Source organism: Mauremys reevesii, linkage group 6 (assembly GCF_016161935.1).
Source record: "Mauremys reevesii isolate NIE-2019 linkage group 6, ASM1616193v1, whole genome shotgun sequence".
Classification (NCBI taxonomy): domain Eukaryota; kingdom Metazoa; phylum Chordata; order Testudines; family Geoemydidae; genus Mauremys; species Mauremys reevesii.
In genome coordinates, this window is record NC_052628.1 from 20,410,473 (window position 1) to 20,435,460 (window position 24,988).

The window sequence follows — 24,988 nt, forward strand, 5'->3', positions numbered from 1 at the left end:
TTTAGATATTACCAGTTTATTCAGGCTTTTCCAGGGATAATTGGAGCAGGTATAACTTGGCAGTTTTTATTATGCTATTTTGCTACTGGGCAATACAGGAAAACTCTAGTTTGTATTTCATTTAATGCCACTAATGTGCATTAGAATACATGAAATTCCACATACAATAATCATCCCATCAGTGAACAAAAGGAGTGAGTGTCTTCAGGTCCTGCACTGAAATCCTGATGCACGTGTAAGGTATGCAAAGAACAAATTTCATCAGAGACTAGTTTAGCCAGAGGGATTTTCCTTCTGATTCACCTGACCCGGTTAGCTTTTGCTATGAAGTGCAGTATATAAGCACAGTTCAGTTTGCTCTAGTATATGGCCATTGGTTTGAAAATATAATAACATCAAGGAGCTAGGATTTAGTGGGATGAAAACTCATTATGTTCGAGCCTGCTGGTGGCACCTGATTCAAGGAAAAGAAACCTCCTCTTTAAGCATTGCCCTATACTGGAGGTTTTTGTTTGTTTGTAAATTCTTTTAAAATCATGAACTAGCCCCCAAATCAGATTTTTAAGAGTTGGACCATTATACAGTAATTGTTCAAGAATGTATTACTGTTCAAATTCCTGTCCAATCTAAATTATAACTGATGTGTACAGTTGCCATTGTATCTCACTTAAACCATGTTTGTTTTACAGGGTAAGAGTGATATATTATTGCATACGTACTGCTTCTGTGCTGGGGGTGGGGTGGAGATTCATTTGTGTGTCTGCTGGAAGTTGTGTTTTAAACACGCTCCAAGCAGTCGGTCTCTGTTCTTAGATCTGCAGTATGCAATCATAATAGGGTGAATTAGGGGACAGAATGGACGCCTTAGCTTTCTGTTCCCTTGGTTTAGTAGGCTAATAGCATCTAAATATGTTGGGTTGCTCCCCCACCCCAGTTGGATATAATAATTGTGAATGTGAGCGGGAGGTGAGGCAGGATGATAGAAAATCCCTTTCTGTTATCTCCCCCCCCCAACCCCCTCTTGCTCAAAATAAAACTAACCCAGCCAGTGTGGGTGTTTTTTCTTGTTTTTCCTTTGGGGGCTTTTTTTGGAATATCAGTGTTACACTGAATTGTTCTGCAAGTCCATAAACTATTGAAGCTGTCCAGCCCCTGGGCCTCTTCACTTGACGGTAGTTAATCTGCTGGTTTGTGGAAGCCACTACCTATCCTGCCAACCAATCACTGCCTATTATGCTGCCCAATATTATCTCATGGTTTCCTTGTACTTCTCCTTCAGTCTGCCTGTCTGCACAAGCTATCGCTTATCTTTATACATGGGACTGTAAGCTCTTTGGAGCAGGGACTGTCGTTTTGTTCTGTGTTTCAGCAGTGCCTGGTTTTTTGATGATACAAATCAACTGGAGGAAAGAGGTGGTAGTGGTGACCTGACGAGCCATTACACCAAGTTAAGTTACCACATCGCTCGTAACATTTTATCAGTAAGTGGTTTTTAGTGACAGCCCTGCTCTTTCCACATAGATCTGATTATTTATTTATTTTTTTTAAATCCATGCATTCTTTGTGTTTTTTAGGTAATGTTTTCACCTGCCTTGGTTCTGAGGGATAATGTTGGACCAAATAAGCAACCCTGGAAAACCAGTAATTTTAATAGACCACACCTCTTAATTCTAGCTCTATGATATACACATGTAAAGATTTACCAATACTCTCCTGCTGGGTGGAGCTCTGCTATGTTGGGTAGTGTGAAACTGTCTTGTGGGAAACTACTGATTCCAACCCCACAAAGCACCTCACCCTCTTTCCCAGCCAACACATCTAGGTCCCTGCCAAAATGTGCATTTGGATGAGATATGCAGAATGTGGTGGCGCCTCTCATCAGCCAACTGATTGTAACAATGAATTCTAATACAAATGAGTGAAACTTAATTGTGTCTACATTTGATTTCTCTTCACAATGGTGTTGTCTTCACTAACTGATTTCTGTACCCTCAGTTCTCCTTCCTTATGTGCACCTGCATCCTCATTTAGGGGTATGCCTGCAGTGGCTTTTCTTTAGCCCTCTGCTGTTCGGTGTGTTGTACTTAGCATAACATATTTTTTAACCCCATCTTAGTAAACACATCCTCATGACAAGTTAACCACTGTGAAGTAAGTTCTTAACCTGCTGTGATTTCCTGTCTTTGTTAAAGTATCTTGAAATCCTTTATCTCCTGCTTTGGCAGACACAATGATGCTTCTGTGAAGTGTTTCTGTTATCAAATGTGCATCTCATTGGCTCAACCAGTCACGTCTATGCATCTTTCAAAGTATTCATTGAATAGGTACTTAGAATGCAACATACCACCTTCAGGTTGAAATCAAGATCTCACCACACTTTTAGATGGGCTTATTCTACCCAAAAGATTCCCAACAACAAAGCTTCAGGATCTGACTGTTTTACCTGCTGAAATCCACAAATGTGCAAACAGTCTTGCTGCAAAGATTGCACGAGGCATTGCTACTCTGTTGGGAAGAAGAAACTGTACCACAAGATTTTAAGGATGCTTGTTTTCATTCAACGCTATAAAAACAAAGGAGACAGAAGTAATTATAATAGCCACAGAGGTGTATCTCTTCTTAACATCTTGGGAAAAATCTTAAGCCATATTCTTTTACCGAGCTTTCAAACTTTAGCTGAGAGAATCTATCCTGAGAGCCAGTGTGGCTTCCATTCTGGAAAGTCCACCATAGACATGGTCTTCTCTGTAAGACAACTGCAGAAAAAGTGCAGAAAGAAGCATGTTCCACTGTACACGGCTTTTATAGCTGTAACAAAAGGCTTTGACACGGTGAGTTGGTCAGGGCTTTACGTTATTCTGAAGAAGCTTGGTTTGCCATCTATATTGCTAAACCTTGTGAAATCCTTAGATGATGGCATGAAGAAACTGATGTATGAAAACTAAGAGATTGACTGGAGATTGTTTAACATCAACAGTGGAGTGAAGCAGGGTTGCGTACTGACTCCTACATTCTTTCCTGATTCAACATGTGTTTCATGATATTCGAGACGGTGTCTGTCTTAGCACTAGACATGATGGAGGTTTTTTAAAGATTTCAAGGCTCAGAGCTAAGACGAAGGTGAAGGAGATCATCATAAAGACCTGTTTGCAGATGATGCATCGCTTGTGGCTCTCACTGTTGATGCCCTACAACATCTTATTACCAAGTTCTCTGATTCATGCAAAGTCTTTGGGCTAGCAGTAAGCTTGAAGACTGTTATGCACCAAGGCTCTTCAGAACCAGTTTCCAGATGTCACCTTCAATGGTATTCATCCAGATGTTGTTGACCAATTTTGCTACCTTGGCTCTACTGTTACCAGCAATGTAGATCTTGATGCTGAACTCACTAGTAGAATCAGCAAAGCACCCAGGAACTAAGACCTTTTGCAAGACAGAGCCTTGAACAATAACAAATTCTTAACTAAAGTGAAAATCCGTATTTGAGATGTGTTTTATCCCCTCTCCTATATGGCTCAGAAACATTGATGACTTATGCCGAACATAACAAAACACTAAACAGTTTTCATATCAGATGCTTGCATTAAAATTATTTGAATAAGATGGCAAGCCAGGGTGACAAATGTGGAAGTGTTAAATTGTTCTGGTATGTCATTCGTGGGAATGTTGATTAGTAAGAGAAGACTCAGGTGGTGATTTAATATCCTTTGGAATCTCTGTGGATGATTGGGAAAGGAGTACAGAATGCCCCTCTGGTTGGCAGAGCCAACTTGTACATGAAGTGAGGCAGACTGGATCAAGCTTTGTGGTGATTGGCGTCAGAAGGAAAGAATCTGCTGCTCGGATTTAGAGCATTGCTAGTGTGTGGGTGTGCCCTACCTGTGGATGGGACTGTCATTCGGACATTGGACTCAGTGGCCATCAAAGAACTCATTGGCACATACACTGAGTCTTGAGAGCTATCCCCATTTTGTTGTGATCATTACTGAAGTGTCTGTCTGTCTTTTGGGGGCATGGGGAAAGCTGGGGGAAGTTGTAATCAGTCTTAACCGAATGACTATTCTGACCTCTTTCCCGCATGAAATGCTTAACACAGTGAGATAGGGATGAATCATTGTCTCAATACTTCTCAGACTCTGTACAAGAGCCTTGTCTTTGTATGTGCTAACTTCACATGGTTGAGTTCTAGTGGCCTGCGTCAGCCTTTTGGAATATCAGTCAAAGAGATCCTAAGCTGGCTAGTAATTAAAGGCTGTCTCCTCTACAGCTTATGTCGACATAATTTAGATCACTCAGAGGTGTGAATAAACCACCCCCCGAGTGACACAAGTTACATCGACATAAGTGCCGGTGTGGACAGAGCTATGTTGGTGGGAGAGCTGGCATAGCTACGGATGCTCAGAGGGGTTGGAGTAGTTAAGCTGACGGGAGAGCTGTTTTATGTCAGCTTAGAATGGCTACATTAGAGAGCTTACAGCTGCAAGTTGTCTAGCATAGCCATAGCCTAATTTAAGATGGGGAGAAGCTTTTCAGAGAATATGGTGATTGATATATTTGGTTATCTCTAGTGCCAAGATGTTTCTGGTGACAGGTACATAAGAAATATATGTGACTCTATAAGAGAAGAACTGCCATATTTAGATTGTGATGGTAAGGGCGCGTCAGGCTATCTGGAGTGGCTCAGAAGCACGAGTCGAACCTCAAGGCAGACCGTTAAGAAGCAGGGTTCAAATCCCAAATTGGTTGTGAATTCTGTAGTTAAATTTCACCAACCAAGTATCTAGTGTGAACTCCTCAAGTACTATAACAGCCTTAACATGGAGTCTCAGACTCTGGTCCATCTTGATACCCAGGCAAGCTTGCCTTTGTCTTTTGCACCAAAAATCATACCAATATTCATGTTGTTTGTGCTCCTGAAGGACAAGTCACTTATCCCAGGTCATTTGCACTTTAGATCCTATACCAAAGACAACACCTGTTGCCATTCTATAATAAATTAACTAAAGATTTATTAACTAAGAAAAAGAAATGAGCATTATGTATAAGGCTAAAGCAGGTAAACACACACACACGAATGATAGTCTGAGGTTCCAAAAGGTAATATACAGCCTATTATAGAAGCTTTAAGGCTAACCCAGGGCAAGCACTGGGGATCCCTTGCTTATACTTAGAAATATTTGCCACTCAGAGTCTAAGCAGCATAAAGATATTTCCTTCTTGTCAGGGATTTTTATTCCCTTCCCCCAGAGTTCAAGCTGATGGTTTGAGTCCTCATGTACATCTTCTCTTCATTGGTGTAGAGGCTTTTTCCTTTTTTTGTTTCACAGTGGCTCATTTGGTTTCAATTGGCCTTCTTGTGTGCAGACCCTAACATCTCCTGTAGGAAACCAGCCTTTATGTTAATCAATGTGTAACTCACCATGAAATAGGAAAAAAGCAGTTACTGAGGTTTACCATGCAAACACTTAATATAACCTTATAACAGATGTTAAGGGTACAGCTGTTAAATTAGAGTAATACGTGCAGCATCCTACAAGCATTTCATAAAGTCTAAACACTAAATACAGTTTTATAAAACTAACACCTGTTTTGATAAAGCTAACACGCAGGTGAGTGAGTCTGGTTTCCAGCTATGCATTTGTCAGTGTTCAGCTGGGGCCTAGGGACCTTGGCATGAGCTGGCAGCTGGTCTGCCAGCGTCACAAGGAATATCATCATCTTTTGTCTATCAGATAATTTTCTACTGGCTAGAATTAATGGGTAGAAGTAGCACAAGTGGGATTTCTATTGGGACACTCCTCTATGAATTCAGATGCCTTTTATTTTTTGTTACAGTACTTTCATTGTATATATGTACATTTTAAAATGAAATACATAAAAATTTGACTCTCCTAGGCCAGAGTTGAGGATTTTGTTTCCCTTGCCGCCATTGGTATCAAGTATCTCCCTAAAATAGAGCAAGAAATGTGTGTGGGGGAAAAAAAAAGTGAGGTATCAAGTATTTAAGTGTAAACATGGATTCTTTTGATTTAATAGTGAATTTTGTTCTTAACGCAAGCTTTGCCATGCTATTGTACTAGTTCATAAAGCATATTATTAATAATCTGTTCTACGGAGATCGTTTATTGTAGGTAAGTCTATACTGGAGGCACTTGAGCTCCTTTTTAAACAAGCAGTAGAACAAATATGTTGAGCCCTAGGAATACAGTTTTCTGGAATGCAGCTTTTCAGGATAAAAAGCATTCCAAAGCGCAAGTATTTCTGAATGTATGTAAGCGGCAAACAAATGGCACTGTGTTCTAATGAATGCCAAGAAAACGGAACTGCTGAATCTATCTAAGGCCCCAGTCCCACTTTGGGATCAGCTCTACTAGTACACCACTAGTTTTTGATTGTGTAAGAAAGCAGGGCATTTCTGCAGTTAATCATAATGAATAAGCAAAGAGGCTATTTGCAGCACATGCACAATGTGTAAAATATGCCAAGTTTTTCATTAAAAGTTCTATTAGTTTCATTTCTTGTTAGAATACTAGTATCAGGTGGCTAGAGCTACACACAATAGTTTGAATTAACCCACATTTTGTCAAGCAGAATTTTTTTAAAAGGTCTGGGGGATCATATGACTGCTTCTGCTCCCAGATCTCTCTCACGTGGCTGCTTCTGCATCTCCTTCCTCTCCAGTGGTTCCCTAATTTACTGCTCCATTTATGGGCTGCTTCCAGTGACCCCAGATCACTGTCCCACACAGGTTTCTCTCTTAGGCCATGTCTATAGTAGAAAGTAAGTTGTGTCTGCGTACAGTTGCTGAAGTTTGTTGCTTGGGCACATGCACACTTTTGGTGCCTGCATCAGCACTATGTGCACTTAATGGGAGTGCTTGTGTCAGTGTCAAATGCGGCGAATCATAGGTAGGTATCCCAATATGCCCTGCACTGCAGGCTGGCTCAGTGCTTTGAGACATTTTTGCAGCTTTTTTGTGGGTTACCAATGATTTGCCTAGGGATTTCTGGAAGCTTAGGGGTCATTTTCCCACCATGCCACTTTCTCCATCCCATACTTTCCACATCCCATAACTTTCATGGCATTTTTTAAAAATTCCCACAATCCTATCTGGTGCTTTTCAGTGTCTGCCATCTATCTGTAAGAAGCATGGCTCTGCTGAGCACAGCACAATTCTCATGAGTGTTGCTTCTGGGCCTGAGAAACAAGCACTGATTGGTGGGATGGCCTGCATATCCCTGTTATGGAACCACCCCCCCTTGCCAGTGAGTACATTGACAGAAAGGGATAAGTTTCCCTGGATATGCAAGGGCTAATTGCTCACTGGGGTGCTTCACCGATGTCGGTGTGGGCTGGTCAGGGAAGATGCATGACACTTGCATCTTTAAGAACACAGGACTTTATCCCATGTAGCTCTTCAAATTCTTTCCCAAGGGCAGGTTAGCATTGGTGATGTTGACTGCCAGTCTTGATTCTGGGGAATTCAGCCTACTCCTTGTTGCCTTGGCTCATGGAGCTGTAACCTGGTCACCTCAGCAGCACCAGGGAAAGGTTCAATTACTGGTTCACCAGGTACAGAATTACCATTGAATGTTGTTTTGGTAGATTGGAGGGATGCTGGCAGTCTTTACCAACTAGAATGGATCTTAGCCAGAAAAACATCCCCATGGTTATAGTTGCCTGTTATGTATTGCATAATATCTGTGAAGTGAAGTGGGAAAAGCTGCAGCAGGGTGAGGAGGACCAGCAATCTGCTGAATTTGAACAGTCAGACATGAGGGCTATTAGAAACGCTAACTGGAGCTGTGTTGCTGAGGGAGGCCTTAAAAGACCATTTTAGTAGTCGGCCACAGTGTTGCTGTTAAGTATGGGTGGATTTTTGTGTGAATTCCTTAGTGCTTGGGGTAAACTGATTTTTGTGTGAATTCCTTAGTGCTTGGGGTAAACTGATAAAGATACGTTGTGGTTTCCAAAAATAGAATTTTAGTGTGCAAAGAAGCAGGGAATAAAATTAAAGTGCAACCAAACACATACATTGTTCAAAAACTTTTTTTACCAACACTAACAGGGTGAACTATACTTTGCTTTGTTTTTACTTAGGATTTGAAAGAGGAAACACTTATGTCCTGTAGCTAAAACGTACAACAGTGTAGCAGGTGACATGTACTTTGACCTCTTGTTTTACAGGCTGGTGTATTTGTAGCAGTTCTCCTTGTTGTTGTGTGGAGGGGTAGATCCAAGGATATTCACCATGGTGCCATGTGGCACCATGTTGGGGGTGACCACTGAATTTCTCCTAGAACTGAAACAACTATAGAGTTTGTGGTTTTGGGGCATGTAGGTCAACAGTGCATTGCAACAATTGGGTTTATTGTCTGAGCGACCCCATTATGTCCTGGGGTATTTGGATTGGAAAGGCAAATATAGGGCCCATCTTTAAAAAAGGGAAGGAGGAGAATCTGGGGAACTACAGACCAGTCAGCCTCACCACTGCCCCATCCCGGGGCCCCCTCCAAACCCCTCGGTCCCAGCCCGGAGCACCCTGCCCCAGCCCAGAACTGCCTCCTGCACTCTGAACTCCTCATTTCTGGCCCACACCCCCTGCCCAGAGACAGTGCCCCCTGCCTCAGCCTGGAGCCCCCTCCCATACTCCTAACCCCTTTGCTCCACCCCAGCCCCCTCCTGCACCTCAAACCCCTAATCCCTGTCCCCACCCCAGAGCCTGCACGTCCAGCCGGAGGCCCTCACCCCCCCCCCTCCTGCACCCCAACCCCCATTTTCGTGAGCATTCATGGCCCGCCATACAATTTCCATACCCAGATGTGGCCCTCAGGCCAAAAAGTTTTCCCCTCGTGGACTAGCATCACATAAGAGCTCTCTGACAGAGGCAGGGATAGCATCCAATTCTCTAGGACATCATTCAGTTACTTACCCATGAAACCATCCCTTCTCTTCCTGCAGTACCCTGCCTCATTCCCTACACATCTTCCAATGGCCCTCCAAACCTTATCAGGCATCTGCTCCACGAGTCTAAATGGCCCACCCCAATGCGGAATCTGAGCCATCTAAAAACATGGGCAATCTTAATTCTGGCATTTCCTAACTTTTGAGTGCTTGACATGGAAAAATTAACATTCTTTAAATGTAGGTGTAATGGAATCACACTCACCCCTTGCGAGTGTCCTGTGGCCGAGTGCGTGTGCCTATACGCTCTCTCTACTGGTTTGTCGTGGGTCTTTGCTGACTCAGCCCTCTGACCGAAACTCTCACACTCTGTATGTGAAATAAAAACAAAGCAAACCCCTTCCAGGAGACAAGTCCAACTGAGCCTATCTCAAAGCCCTCAATAAGGTCTCTTGATCTGCAGCCCTATCTTTGAACTTGCTCCTCAATCAGTCCAGCAAGACCTTTTTTGTTCATGGGATGGTAGAAGGAGGAGGCTCCACTGAGTAGCTGCTGCTAAGCTCTGTAATCTACTTCCATGAGTGTAATGTTTAGTGTACATCCCCTTAATTATGTAGTAATAGAACTATTTTACAAGAATTAAATTTGTATGGCACTTGCAGCTCTTGGTGTCTGACCAGCTAACAAACTAGAACTGAAGAAAATGGCAACATATCTCAGAATCCATCCTTGAAACTGCATACAGATGTAGCCTTCAAACCTCACCCCAGCATTAAACAAATATCTTCCCCATCAGCAAACCAAAGGAGAAAGCATGTTTATTGCCAATAATGAGTTCTATTCCAAAACATTTCTTCAGTTTCAAGGGAAAAAACATTCTGAAAGGGCCTACTTAGACAATCAGAAGTCCCCCAGTAATATATAATGTAAAAATTCAGTTCCTGGGTAATAAGCAAGCAGTGTTCATCCCAGACTATTGTGGGTGGAGGCTTTTGAATAGTTGTGTAGCCACATTCCTTAATAGCGTTTTTTCTAAGGGTACGTCCATACTACCCGCCCGGGTCGGTGGGTAGCGATCGACTTCTCGGAGTTCGATATATCGCGTCTCATCTAGACGCGATATATCGAACTCCGAACGCGCTCCCGTCGACTCCGGAACTCCACCACTGCGAACGGCGGTGGCGGAGTCGATGGGGGAGCCGCGGACTTCGATCCCGCGCCGTGAGGACGGGTAAGTACTTCGAACTAAGGTACTTCGAGTTCAGCTACGCTATTCGCGTAGCTGACCTTGCGGACCTTAGTTTAAACCCCAGTGTAGACCAGGCCTAAGACTAGCTTGCAAGAGTAGCTTCAAATAGAATATACGCAGTGACCTGGCTAAAAGGTAACAAAGATTTGGGTTGTCACGGCAAGGTTCATGTCTGGAAGAACATGTTGCAACTCTCAAATGTTTGAGATTGAAACAGTGGTGCTCAACCACTGCTGAACACAAGCTTTGTTTTGGCCGCCTGCTGAACATAGTCTTCTAAATTACAGATCTTTTAAACAATAGTTTTGTTTCTGAAGAGTGAGTTTGGGCCTTCCTGCTGTTAATTACTTGGTTAGTACATGTGCCTAGACTGGTGCATGTAGTAGAAGTGTATGTGTCTGATATGTGACCGCTATCCTAATGAGCCAGCAGGGGTTATGACTTGTGGAGTGTCAGTTCTTGTGCTCTGCACTTCAAAATATAAATACAAAGTGTGTTTAGCTTTCCACTATTGACGCAGCTTCTCTCCTGTGGAATTTGTCCCTACCCCATGCAATACTGTGGTGCCAAGTTCTCTCCTATTGTGGAGCTTGGTGGCACAGGCATCTAATAATAGTGCTTTTATGTGAAACTTTTCAGCTTCACGACTCTGAATAAATATTAAGAACCTTTTCCTTTTTGCTAGTTAGGTAAAGAGAACATTTTCTTTGGCTTATGATGTTCCTACATTTAAGATCTCCAATTATGTCCTCTTCAAAGTCAAGATGTGACCTGCTTCCTGTTATAGCTATGCATTGTACAATGTAAAGAACTGCTATTCATTCTTCAGTGTATTCTTCTCTTGTGTCCCAGTTTTCCTTCTAGTGCAGCTAACTTATCTAATGTATTAATCATTTTCACAGATATTCTTGATCTTACTGTCTCATCCAGTTGCACATTTTGCTCATTCAGTCTATAGCATGCTCCTGTGGAAAAATAACATTTTGTTTAACACTGTGAGGCATAGTGAGTCCAGTCTGAAACACCATCTTCAAAGCAACCTACCTTTGATCTACATTGCCCTGTAGAGCCCTGGCCAGAAGGTGTGGAAGGCAGAGTTATCTCTGTGGTATCCAGTCCCTAACCCGCAGTCTTTCTGTGGGGCTGTGGCTCTGCATACAGAGGAGGGGATAAGGTCTTGTCATTCCCATCCATGGTATGAGGAATCCACACACTGCTGACTAAGTTTAGTGGGAGCTTTCACAGGAGTAGGACTATTTCTGACAAAAAGGCAGCAGCCAGCCAGACACAGCCTGCCTCTAGGGAATCGTGTTGGCAAAGTGATGGTGTGACACAGTGGGTAGGGGAAGCAGGCATGGAGTTTCTGCTGAGATGACGATGATGCATCCATGGAGCGCCCTGTGTCTGGGCGTGGAGGACATCAATTATATATACCGTATATACTCGTTCATAAGCTGAATTTTTTTAGTAAAAAAGGGAAGCACCAGAGAAGGGGATTGGCTTTTGAACGGGTATAGAGAGGGAGAGGTAGGACACAGTCCCTCCCTTCCACAGAGGGAGCAAGGAGAGGCAGCAGAGCCAGAAGGACCGAGGCGGGGCCAGAGCCTCTCCACTTCTGGCCACGCTGCTTCCCCCAGCCTCCGAAGCAGCTGCAGCTCCGGGGCTGGCAGGCTGCGGCTGTGCCGCCCAGCCCCCCCCCCCCTCTCCCGGAGCAGGCTGCGGCTGCACCGCTCGGCCCCGAGCAGGCTGCGGCTGCGCTCAGCCCGCCCCAGAGCAGGCTGCGGCTGCGCCGCTCAGCCCCGCCCCCCAGAGCAGGCTGCGGCTGCGCCTCCCGGCCTATCGGAGCACGCTGCGGCCATGCCACCTGGTGCAGCCGTGCTGCCCGGCCTGGCCCGCCGGAACAGGCTGTGGCCGCGCTGCCTGGTCTGGCCCGTCGGAGCAGCTCCAGCCAGGCCAGAGACATCCTCCCCTGGCTCTCCCCAGATAGGGTGGGAAGGGATGGAATGGGGAGAGTGTGAGGGTCCCGGGCTGGGGTGGGGTCACGTGGGGGGTGGTCACAGGGGTTACTCTCCTGACTCCCAGCTTCTCCCCTCTCTTTCCCCCCCCCCCAAAAAAAAATTTCCCCACCAGTTGCTGTCCCAGCCCGTCAGGGTAAGCAGCTGGCGCGCCAAAACACTTTGTTTCCTTAGGTTTACCTGTGTGCCTGCAGACGCTCAAGGTAAACAAACTATCCCGGCCCACCAGCGGCTTATCTTGATGGCCCAGGAGCCAATGTTTGCTAACCCTGTTATAAATTTTTTCCCCATTTTTATTTATCCATCTTGCGGGGGTTCGGCTTATAAACGAACTGTCTTATGAATGAGTATCTATGGTTGGGGTGTGTGTGTGTATGTGTGTCTCTATCTATTGGGGGGAGGCAGGATTTTTAGTTCCCCTGTCTTAATTTTAGTGTGCATTTGCTAGAAACCTACAAAAACTTCCATTACTTATAGACTTTAAGGCCAGAAAGGACCATCATGATCATGCAGTTCTCAACTGGAGGTATGTGCACCCATGGGAGTACACAGAGGTCTTCCAGAGGATACATCAACTGATCTAGCTATTTCCATAGTTTTACAACAGGCTACATAAAAAGCACTAGCGAAGTCAATACAAACTAAAATGTCATGCAGACAATGGCTTGTTTATACTGCTCTACATACTGAAATGTAAGTACAAATTTCTATTCTAATTGATTTGTAATGATATATGGTAAAAATGAGAGAATCAGCAATTTTTCAATAACAGTGTGCTGTGACACTTTTGAATTTTTAGGTCTGATTTGTAAGCAAGTAGTTTTTAAATGAGGTGAAACTTGGGGTATACAAGACATACGAGACTCCTGCAAGGGGTACAGTAGTCTGGAAAAGTTGAGAGCCACTGATCTAGTCTGACCACCTATATGTCTCAGGTCACAGAACATCACCCACCCACTAATAGGTCCATAACCTCCTGCTGAGTTGCTTAAGTCCTTTAAATCTTGATATAAAGTCTCCAAGTTACAGAGAATCCACTCTTTACTTTAGTTCAAAGTGATGAGTGATCCATACCCCATACTGTACAGGAAGGTGAAAAACCCCCATTGTCTCTACTAATCTGACCTGGGGGGAAGTTCCTTCCTAATCCCCAATATGGCATTTAGTTAGCTCCTGAGCATGTGGGCAAGATCCACCAGCCAGACCTCCGGGAAAAAATTCTCTATAGTAACTCAAGAGCCCTCCCCATCTAGTGTCCCATTTCCAGCTGCTGGAGATACTTGCTACAAGCAGTCATGGATGGGCAATATACCATTGTAGGCAGTCTCATCACACCATCCCCTCCATAAACGTCTCAAGTTGGGTCTTAAAACAAGTCAGGTTTTTTACCTCCCCATCTTTCCTCGGAAAGCTGTTCCAGAACTTCACTCCTCTGATTATTAGAAACTTTCATCTAATTTGACGCCTAAATTTATTGATTGCCAGTTTATATCTATTTCTTCTTGTGCCAACATGGGCCTTTGACTGGCTGTAACAAAACCTTTTTTTACCCTCTCCTTTTGGGCAGGCAGTCATTGAAATACACTTGTCTGGAAAGGAATGAATATGCTTGCTGGAACTGGAAGCCAAGATCAATAGAGTTGTTTTTAAAAACAACTTAAGGTCAGAGCCTCAGCTGATCTACATTAACTTAAATGGTGATATGTCTGCATGTTAGCTGAAGATTGGCCTATAAAGTTTTTGAAGGGTTTTGAGAGGAGGAAAATCAAGTTAAATAGGTTATGATGTTTTTCAAATAAATCTCTTGGGTTTTATAGGGGCATAGGCTAACATTTGCCAAGTAAGTGGTTTTTTTAATGGTTTTCAGAGTTGCCTTCCTTTCATATCTGTTGTTCTGTGTCACTTCATAACTGTTTGTTTGGTTTTATGGTCATTGACAGCTAGTCTTGCTGTGTAAAATAAAATTGCTCCTTTCACTTGTGGGGGAGAGGGGAAGAATCAGCATGCAGTGTTGCACTTTGGATTGAGACAATTGCATTAGATTTTTCAGAAAGATTTATTTAATAATCTGATGCCCTACAGCAGCATCCTGTGCTGCCCTTTGGAGACAAGAGTTAGGAGATTATCTTGGGGACTTTTTTGTAAAGTTGCTGCTCATATGCTATTGTTGATAGGGCACTATCAGATGGCCAGCCTGTTCCTCCTTGTAACAGGGTAGGACTCACCACTGTGGCACCTCCTGCTGGTCGTTCTGGGAATTAGCTCAGTCTTTTTGCAGGACACCCTCCTCCGGTGGTGTCTCGCCTGCTGTCACTTCTGCTTCAGACCCATGTCACTTCAAGGATTGCAGCATCCTCTTCAGGACACAGCCCTCTGGCCATGCCCCATTCTGTTCTCACCCCTCTCCTCCCCCCCCCGGGGGGGGCAGCAGTCATCTGTCCAGCCATTCGCCTCTGTGGCCGACTGCAGCCCAAGGTTCTAGCCACTTGTCTCAGTGGCAAACTGCAGCCCTTCACTGGTCATGCCCCTCATTCCCGACCCAGGGACCTTCTAGGCGGCAGCCACGTGCTGCATCTCCTTCAACTCCCACCGTCCGTTTCCCTAGGCCACTTCCCTATAGCCCTAGCACCTTCTCTGCCCTTGTATCCAGGCTTTAGTCTTTCAGCCAGTCAGGCTGGAGCACCCTCTTGCTCCCCTGACCTGGCTCATCACTGCTCTGTCCAGGGTTCTAGTGGTTCCCTCAGCCCTTCAAGGATCCAATCCTTTCTCCCTGGACTCCCAAGAGGGAACTGACTCCTTTGCCCCGCAGCTCTCTTCATATATGAGCCTGCTCTACCCTGATTGGCTGCTCCTTGCAGCCCTTCACTGATTGGCTGTCTGCTGCGTAGCCTCCCCAGGGCTGCTTTTAACCGTTTCTCCACCAGTGTGAGGCAAACGCTCCCTCACACTCCTCTTCAGCCTACAGACTTGATCAGCCCTAATGATGCAGACCAATTGCTCTTCTCTGTAATAAGGCTTTTAAGAGGGATTTATGTTATGCTTTTAATACTTTGGGAACAAACAAAAAACACTGTTAATGTAGAGTTCTAAGACACCAGATCCTGTCACTATCACCTGTAGGCAGTGTGAGACGACTGGGTGAGGTAATATCTTTTATTGGACCACCCGCTGTTGGTGACAGAAACAAGCTTTCGAGCTACACAGAGCTCTTCAGGTCTGAGAAAGGTACTCGGAGCGTTACCACCCAATATAAGATTGAACAAAGTGAAATGATCTGTTCAATAGATACCACTCACTTTGTTCTAATATCCTGGAACTGACGTGGCTACAACACACTGCATACGGGAGTTTTGTACGTCTATCTCCAGATTTCCTCTGCATTTCTTGATTGCCTGTTACTTCCTCACCCCCACTGCCCTTGCATTTTTTTGGCTCTTGGGTAGTAGTGTGGTTGGGTCTGGTTGACCATAATAGCAGATTTTATGTTGCTTTCATCTTCACAAGAGAAAAGCATCATTGTATTGGGAGAAGAAACAGAAGGGGAAGCTGATAGGGCTAACCAGTGAAAAAACCACCCACCCTGAAATTAGTAGTAATGATGAGTAAGTGACTTTCATTATAGTGTATTCTCCTTTTCTCCATTCTTTTTAAACTTCCCTGCTCATGGAGTTGCCAGTTTCCTTCCTGATGCTATACTGTAGAAAGATTCAGATTCAAACTGAGCAAACCACCTTGATATTGTCTTCATTTGCATGTTTCTGCACTTAGGAACATAAGAGTTGCCACACTGGATCAGCCCTGGGGTCCATCTAGTCCACTCCAGTATCCTGTTTCTGACACTGGCCATTACCAGAGGCTCCACAGGAAGGTGTAAGAACCCCGCAGTAGGCAGAGGTAGGATAATCTGCTCCCACATTAGGTCTCAGACTTATCTCTATAGGTAGAGACTTCTGTAAGCCTGGATGCAGTAGGTTTAATATCCCTCCCAAAAATTTTGGCATCATTGATTATAACTCTGGACATTCTTACCCATATAAATGTCCAGTCCTATTTTGAATCTTGCTAATTTCTTGGCCACAATGAATGCCCCAGTCTAATTGTACGTTCTGTGCAAAAGTATTTCCTTTTATCATTTTTGAGCTTGCCACCTTTTAAGTTCATTGACTGCCCCCTTTGTTCCTGTGTTGTGGGGTTCAACAGAAATTTAACATGATCTGCTTAGACAAGTTGGTAGCATGAAAGTACAAGAACTCTCCTTAGTGAATCTGCCATTGTGAGATATCCAGTGTACAGGGTTTGGTTAAGCATGAAATGTTTGGTTGCTTATCTAAAGTTTGAGGCCTGCACATCAGTAATGGAGCCTCTTTGCATGTGCCTGTCTCTCACCTTGTCTATTTGTTTAAACTCTGCCAAACCTGTTTATCAACTCAGCCAGCGTATTAGTGCTCAATAATTAGCACAGCTGTTTCCCTGTGTTGACGACTGTTTCTGCTCCTAAAAATGACCAGTGTCACTAAGTTTGCTTATTTCTTCTTCCACTTCTAGTTAAAGTTCCAGATTATTTGCATTTAAGAAAATTCAGTGGATTGCAATGACATACGGGAAATTCAAATTTATAGGCAGATGCACTTTTGTTCTGAGCTAAAATCATTAGTTTTCATTCCTGTAAATGTGTGTGTGTTTTTTTTTTTTAAAAGATTCTGGAGTAAAATATTTTATAAACTTTTTCATTTATTTTTATGCTTTTATTTGGGCAAAGTGAGAGAAACAAAAATGTAAATATTAAAATTTGTTTAGCTTTTTTTCTAGGAAGACTTTTGAACCTGTTGTGCTCTTCATGCATTACTATAGCAAATAAATATGCAAAATGGAAAGCACACTGAGCAGGTTTATGAGTATTAGAGCACAAGGTAGTTCTTTTAAAACCCTGAAGGGTGGAGACACTATAGGTGGAGTTTAGTTTTTTTTTTAAACTCCTCTTTCACCCACAGGCATTTCTTTGTAGCTGTCTTTGATATGAATCATCATTATACCTAGCAGCTCTTTGAATACCTTCTTAGTTATGTTAAAGCCTTGCTAAATCTCTGGAAACATAAGCTGAGGTGTGTGTCTGCTTGTAAAATAGATTTGGGATTTGTTAGTACTGCTGGCTTTTACTACTCTTGGATATGGTACATTGCTGGTTCTGATTGTGAAGAAGAAATAAGGTAAGGACAAAAGTCGGAAATATTTTTCTCCTGAATGTAAGTGTATCTTTATTCAAGAGACAAGGTGGGTGAGGTAATATCTTGGATCATCTTCTGTTGGTGAGAGAGACAAGCTTTCGCGCTTACACAGAGCTCTTCTTCAGGTTCTTTATTCAAGCGCAGTCAGTAGGAGCGTCCTGCTTTGTTTTCGGAGTGGTATCTGAGACTTATGTAACAGTGAAACCACGGTGTGCCTTATTTCTTATCTGAAAGGATCCAGAATGTGCTTGGTGTGATATAAACACACAGGGAGACACAATCTGTACCCTGAAGAGTTTATACTCTAAACAGAGAAGACAAAGTGCAATAGACAAAATATAAGCAAAATGTTTGAGGTGATATTTCCTAAGCATTAGGTGCAACTAATCCTTGTACCTTTTTGCGTCTTCCTACAGTACAGCCAAGCAAAAGAAATGCTTATAGTGACAAAACATCATAATTTTAATAGGCATCCTGTCGCAATAAGGCTGCTCTTTTTTAACTGTCTTGTGACCGCTGTTATTTACTTTTTCTGCTAAGTTTTTATTTTGTTCTTAATTTTTTTGTGTTGATGTTTAGAAGTTCACCAGTATTAACTTGAAAATGGTGTGGTGTTGTGTAGTTCCCTTACTGCTTTTAAATTTAAAAATCTCCCAACAAAACATAGAGCTCTGTCTTTTGCAAATATTGACGAGTCATTCTGGATTACACAAAAAACAAAGGCTTTACCATAACGTTAAATGTGTTTAGGTGAGCTTGCAAAACAAAGCGCTTCCCCACACACCCAGATGTAACCATCTCTTATCTGCCATGATTGTATCACCATGCACAGGCAGATACTATTTTGGAGGGAATCACTGAAAATTCTTCAGAGCACTTAAATATTGAACTGATTGTTAGTTTATAAAAATGAATGCGGAGGGTATTGTTGTCTCCATCATGGCTTCTCTGTAAGAGAAATATAGGTTAGTTGCTTGTGCCAGGTTATGTGCATAATTGTCAACATTTTAAAGTGCTCTAGGGCAGCATTTCCCAAGTTCTTGAAAGCTGAGCCCCACTTCAGGAAAATGACTTCAGTTGTGCCCTCTTCTGTTGGAAAAAGTGGATAGAGTTCAGAGAGCAGCCAGAGAATAATTAAAGGATTAGAAAACCTGCCTTAGTGATCCACTCAAGTAGAAGGTTAAGGGGTCACTTGATTCTAGCCTGTAAGTACTCACATGGGTTCTTTGATCTAGCAGATAAAGGTATAGCAGATGATCCAATGGCTGGAAATTGAAGCTAGACGAATTCAGACTGGAAATAAGGTGTAAATTTTTAACAGTGAGAATAATCAACCATTGGAATAATTTACCAAGGGTCATGGTGAATTCATCATCACTGTCCATTTTAAAATCGAGATATTTTTCTAAAAGATCTGCTCTAGAAATTATTCTGGGGAAGTTCTTGGCCTGTGTTATATAGGAGGACAGACTACATGATCACAATGGTCCCTTCCGGCTGTGGAATCTATGAATCCTACCAGGTCAGCAGAGCAGCATGGAGGAAACTTGCGCTGCTACTTTGCCCCAGCTTCAGCTGGTTCTTTGGGCATGATGCCCTGTGATCTGGAAAATGATGCTGTAATTCTCTGAAGTTCTCAATATGAACTAACTAGAGCCTGAGCATCGTTTTGTCTGTAGCTTCTGGAAGGTTTTATATGCATTCTGTTGAATGTTAGCACTTGTGCTAGCACTTTACAAACATTGTCTAATGATCATGATATCCCTGTGAAGGTAAATACTAACCCTTTTTATAAAGGAAGGAAACAAACACAGGAAGGTTAAGTGACTTGACTAAGGCTTAAGAAGGAGTCTGTCAATGCCCTGGTCAGAATGCAGGACTTTCTTGCTCTATACCACACTGACTCTCTTGCACTTAAGTTTGGCTACAAAGGAAAGACGCATATGAGTAGCTGGCTCAGTTGTGGACAATCACCTGGCTGGAGCTTCTAGCAACTGAAGCTATGTGTAAGCAGCTTGAGTGGTGTTGGCGTCCCTTTCTTCCACAAATGGACCTGTGCATGCCAGTCTATCAATAGACTGGCCACACATCTAAGTCCCAGAGGCCAATCTGTGAGGTAGAAATATTTTTTTAATGAGCAGCAGTATGTATGATCCCTGAAATCAGAGGGCAAAGAGTCACAGCTGTGGGCTTTGTGGGTCCCAAAGATCAACTCTAGAAAAAGTGACTAAAAGTCTATGAACATGCTTGGAAGAACTTATCAGCTGTGTAATATTACCATTCACTGTTATGTTACCCAGGGATTTGTAGAGAGGAGTGTGTGCGTGTCTGTGCGAGGGAGTGAGAGGGACCTTCAGAATCCCCTTTGTTCAAGAAAAATGGCGGAAGAGGCTAAATCGGAGCAGCAGCCAGATTATATCCCCAGGCAGGTCTCCCAGCCAAGAGCAGGTGGAGAGCTGAACCTTGGCTGCTACAGCAGGAAAATCCTTCTCTGCCTCCACTTTTGAGTCTAGCACATTGGTCTCTTGCTAGTCAGAATCACATGTGCTGTGATATTCACTGGAGAGGTTTGGGTATCACAAAAGAGTGTCTGCCATTTTGCTTTTAATAGCAATGCAGTCATCCTCAAGATCTCAGTTTCCTTTGAAATAATAGTACTGTTTTGAAACATGACATTCCCTTTCATAAGAGGGGCCTGGCATGTAAGTACTTGGATCACAAGTGATACTAAATTTTATTTTGGGGGTAGGTGGCTGCAGTTTTTTAATGAACTGAAAAAAGCCATTCTGGGGACATAAGTCTTACTGCTCTCTCACATGTGCCTGCACACTCCTCCTCTTCCGTTTGTTATAAGTGGAATAAGATAACATGAGGTTGATACTATGTAAACTGTTTCATGACAAATGTAATAACTCCATTGCCTATCCCCATATGTTAGCTATCATGAATAGAGTCCCAGCAATCATGAGATTTTAAATAAATTGTTGAGGGTTCTGTTTTTTCCCCCCTTCTGGCTTCTGAGCCTTTTCGGGTACATCTTGATGGCTGGTGGGAGTGAATCTCACAGCCTATGTTGACAGATGCAGGCTAGTTCCCCGCCCCACCACCACCACCACCCTAAGAATTTTATTGTAACACAGAGCAAACAGAATGTTCTTGCATTTAGAAGAATGTATTTGGTCTCTTGGTGGTGAAGCACGGTTTGTGCTGACGACGCAGAACTCTGTGTGGCAGAGAGAACTTGATTTTTGAAACATGGCATTGCTTGACTGCAGGTCTACGGCACTTGCTAGCAGCAATCGCCTCAACCTTCATGATCTGAATAGAGTGAGAACAAGCACGATGGCGGGCACCCATATCACGGTAGCACTGTGTAACAGCACCAGCAGTTGTCAAGTCTCTGTATTCCCTGTACATGTTGTGGGTTCCACTACGAGAATCATAGTGTAGCCAGATACCAAAGTTTTTCACCCGCAAAGGGGACTTTTCACATACCTGTCCACAGTACGCAATTTCCCTAGAAGACTTCATCATCTTCAGCTGAGACACAGAGTACCAGAAACGGGACTTGGCAACAACATGATTAGGAGCAAAGATACGCATCCGACACAGGGGTGGTGTTGGACATTTAGGAGTAGGAAGGCATCGCCCAACAACTTTGTACACCCTCAGGGTGCCCGACACCTTCATAGTGCTGCCTCGCTCGCTGCCACCCAGAAAAGGAAGGGACGCTTGCGCTCCAGCTAGCATGCTAACAACAGCTGTTGTAGATGTTTCTTTGACATTCAGGCTTGTCCCTCCCTAATCATCAGAGCCTGAGTGTCTACATTGCTATTTTTAGTATGCTAGCATGAGTGTGTCAACCCAGGCTGTGTAACAGTGCTCCCAGCACCTATGTAGACGTACCCTCAGGGGTTCATAATTTTCCACTTTCCTCCACAACCCGCAGGACCTTTCTAAATGAAAGCTGACATTCTCTTGAGATTGTATAGCTTCAAGAAAAAATGCCAAATATCGTGAGAGTTGACAAAACTGTAATAAACAGAAAATAACTGAGTATGTTCTGGCAGGGCCTTCTTGAGGCAAAAGGCATTTGACCGGGCTCAGAGAAGCTCTTGCCTCCGCCTCTCCTGGAGCCTCAGCGCGACCCTCCAATTAGGCTCCCTTGCTGAATTAGGCTCCTAACAGTTTCATTTGCACACTATTCTTAAACAGGATTCTGTTTGTTCCTGCTCAAAGGACTCTTGTTAGAAGATGCAAAGTGCTGTTAATCTGAGCACGCTTTGACATTCTCTTTGGGTTTGTGTAAATAACTTCAGGATAGATGAGATTAGCCTTTGTTGATCCACTTGGGATATTGTGTGCAAGGATCCTGCCTGCAGACATTTTACAACTAATCCACACCCTTTCACCCTCTGCCACCACTATGCTATGCTAATAACTGAATGCATGTCATGGTTCCTACAAATTCCGCTCCTCCCTATACAACAACAAAAAAGCATCTAATTTTAAATCCGCCCCCTTGTTCATTGAATAAATGCTGTTTATGTCAATAGACTTTTGATTAAACTTTTACACAGCAAACCTGTAAGCATCAATACTACTGTCAAGTAAAGATATAATGTATAACTCAAGGAGAAAAATCTCTCCCTCTCCCCTTTGTACAAAAGCAGAGGCTTGCACACTCTCTTTACATTTCTTCTGTAGTTTGTTTCAGGATTATCCATAAGGTGAGTGCCTCTGCTCCGGTACAGAGAACTTGAATTGAAATATTTTTCTAATCTACCTTTATCCTAAAATTATTTCATGCTTGTATTAAAATTTGTTGCAATTCAATTTTCCGTCCTTGGGCAGAGAATGCCTTTATTAGCAATAAAACTACAATGAGGTTAAGCACGGTTAACTACTAGAATCGTTTCATGAGCATTTACTTTAAGAAATCATTAAATTCTGTTATTCCAAGTAATGTATAATAATGTGGTGACAAGCGGAGTAAACTTTTGGCTAATAAGAGCCCAAAAATTATCCCTCTGGTGGTGGTAGTAACACAATATGAAGATACCATAACAGAAGAGAATGTGATAAAACACTGTTCTTTTTTTATTTTAAAAAAAAAAGTACCAATTTTAGTTGGATGTCAAGAATGAAAAAATTGTCACTGTCTGTTTTAAGAAATATCAACACTATTATTGTCCCTTTGTAGGTGGTGGTGGTTAAAGTGTATAGTAAAATGCATTGAGAGAAACATGTTGGAGAATGCTAAGCAATGGTAAAGGGCATCTGATTTGCTGAAGAATAGTTGCTGAGCTTGTAAACAAAAGTAGGAGGCTGTCTGGGTGTGGCTGGAGACATCAAGAAGCTGAGAGCAGCATGTATGCACCAAGGGTAGATCATGTTTTCTCTCCAGAGCAGGCAAAGTTCAAAGAAAGGCAAACCTCTCTGAAGAAACCCTAGGAGAAAGACGGAGAGAACGGCTAAACCCTAAAACATATCGTTTTTAGAAAATGACAAAGTGATGCCTGGACTATCCTGAACTGAGAGTTAGAAATCATTTAGAAGCTGTCAGCTGACTTATAATTGTCATGTGGACATCTCCATCAGAGGACTTTGCAAAGCAAAATATTTTAACTTGTAAGTCAACACTCTTATGCTGTTGTGAAATTACGTTTATATCCCATTCTTTACTACAGATTGCAGCAAAACAGTATGAAAGAATGGCAAGTGTATGTAATGTATGCTTTTATCAGATTGAATTATTAGATGAAATTAACTTCCTTGTTCCTGCTGAACTACAAATTTACAGGGTACCTTTTCTCCACCCCCATCTAAAATTATTTTTCCACCTGAGTCATGAAAAGGTCATTTGTCTTCCTTATTGGAAGTCACATTAGTCATTCAAGCCAACTGCTCTTTTGTGCTATAATCTAGGAATTTCCAGTGTACTTATCTGGCCCCCATTACTGTGGTATTGGAATGCTTCATGGTCTTTAATGTATTTATCCTCAAAACACATCTGTGAGGTAGGAAAGTGTAAAATGGGCATAATAATAGATGGGGAGCTGAGGCACAGCGAGAAATTACATGCCCCAGATCACCTGGGAAGTTTGTGGGGAAGCAGAGAATTGAACTCTGGTTTCCGGAGTCCCAGGCTAACTTTAATTACTGAATCATCCATGGTATGCTCATTATTTGCCATCATCTCTTCATTTTATAGTATTTCAGGTGCAGTTTAAGCAGCATAGGAGAGAGAAAGAACATGGCTTCTGTTGGACAGAGGGGTGATGATGATTAAGAAGCTGTAAGAGGAAATCAAGGGGCACAGATGTTTCTGTGGCAGTTAGGGTGCGCACTGCACTTAAGGGCAGGGCAGTGACTTCAGAGGTGGAAGTTGAGCGTAGAATCCAAAAGGTGCATCAGTATAGAAGAATGGATGTGGATCAAGACAGTTGTCTGAGATGAGTGAATGTGCCTCAGGTGCTGACATAGTGTAGCTAATGCTCTGCAGAAGAATCCTATTTCACATTAATTTTCAAGGTAACAGAAAGTATTGTTAAATGAATGCGGATTGGTTTGGAAGAGTACAGACTATCACAGGGTTTTATGTGAGGATAACAACGGTGTTTTCCTGGTAATACACTTGGGGGGAGTTTTATTAATGCTAAATAAGAATTGCAGTCACTTCTGAAATTCTCATTTGATTAAATAAAACCCAGTGATAGGGAGACAGTCAATCCTGTGAAAAACAAATGGGCTCAACACCTTTTTTCCTATTTGTTTAGTGCAATATGTGCTTGCTAGTGGTGGTTTTGTCACAGAATAACTGTATGTATGAATCGGCGCTCTAAATACTGATATTAAAAAATACAGTATCCATGGAATAAATTGACTGAACTCATTTTAAAAAAATAAATCAGATGAGAATAAATTACAGCACAACTGATTTATTCTTTAAAACAACCAAATAAAAAACCAGAACAAAAAACAAAAGCACAAAAACCCCACTCATACCCCTTTATTTGTACAAACATTTCATTTATACTTTGTTCTTCAGCTCCCAGGTACCTTTAATCACATTTGGTCCTACACACTATATGTTCGAATGAGTAGTTCAGTATGTTCCAATGATTCTATGACAGATTTCTCAAATGATGTGGCAGGGTTTCCAGTAACTATGACTGTAATTAGACAATTCTTTACATTGCAGTTACATAAGCTCTTGGTGACTAGAAGGTGCCTGACTAATTTTCATTAGTTAGGTTATTTTTAGATAACCAAAAAGGGTATTTGGAATAAGCTTTTAAAAAAACTGGTTATTTAAAGTTAGGCGCCTATGTTCGCATTTTAGGCAACTAAACAAGCAGTCCAATTGATAAGTGCTGAGCATCCAGAAGATCCAGATAAAGTAAGTGGGGTTATGCATGGGAGCAAGGGTCTAGTTGCTTGGAGAGACTGTCGGATCAGAGCATTGGTTGACAGATAAGAGCATCAGGTCATTCCATGGGACCATCACCAACCTTACCAAAACTGGTAAGAGGTAGTTATCAGGAAACTTGTGAAGTGTCAATGATCAGTCTCTATCTGACCAGGATAGTTAA

The 24,988-nt window shown here is 42.7% G+C and overlaps 2 protein-coding genes across 8 annotated transcripts in view; one reads left to right on the top strand and one right to left on the bottom strand.

The window, feature by feature from the left end:
* Positions 1-24,988, top strand: part of NEDD4L (NEDD4 like E3 ubiquitin protein ligase) — a 425,802-nt gene that overhangs the window by 199,626 nt on the left and 201,188 nt on the right. The window lies entirely within an intron of this gene.
* On the bottom strand, positions 20,556-21,083 carry LOC120408176 (60S ribosomal protein L18a-like). The gene has a single exon (XM_039544815.1). It carries the CDS (start codon positions 21,081-21,083, stop codon positions 20,556-20,558), a length of 528 nt encoding a protein of 175 aa, XP_039400749.1.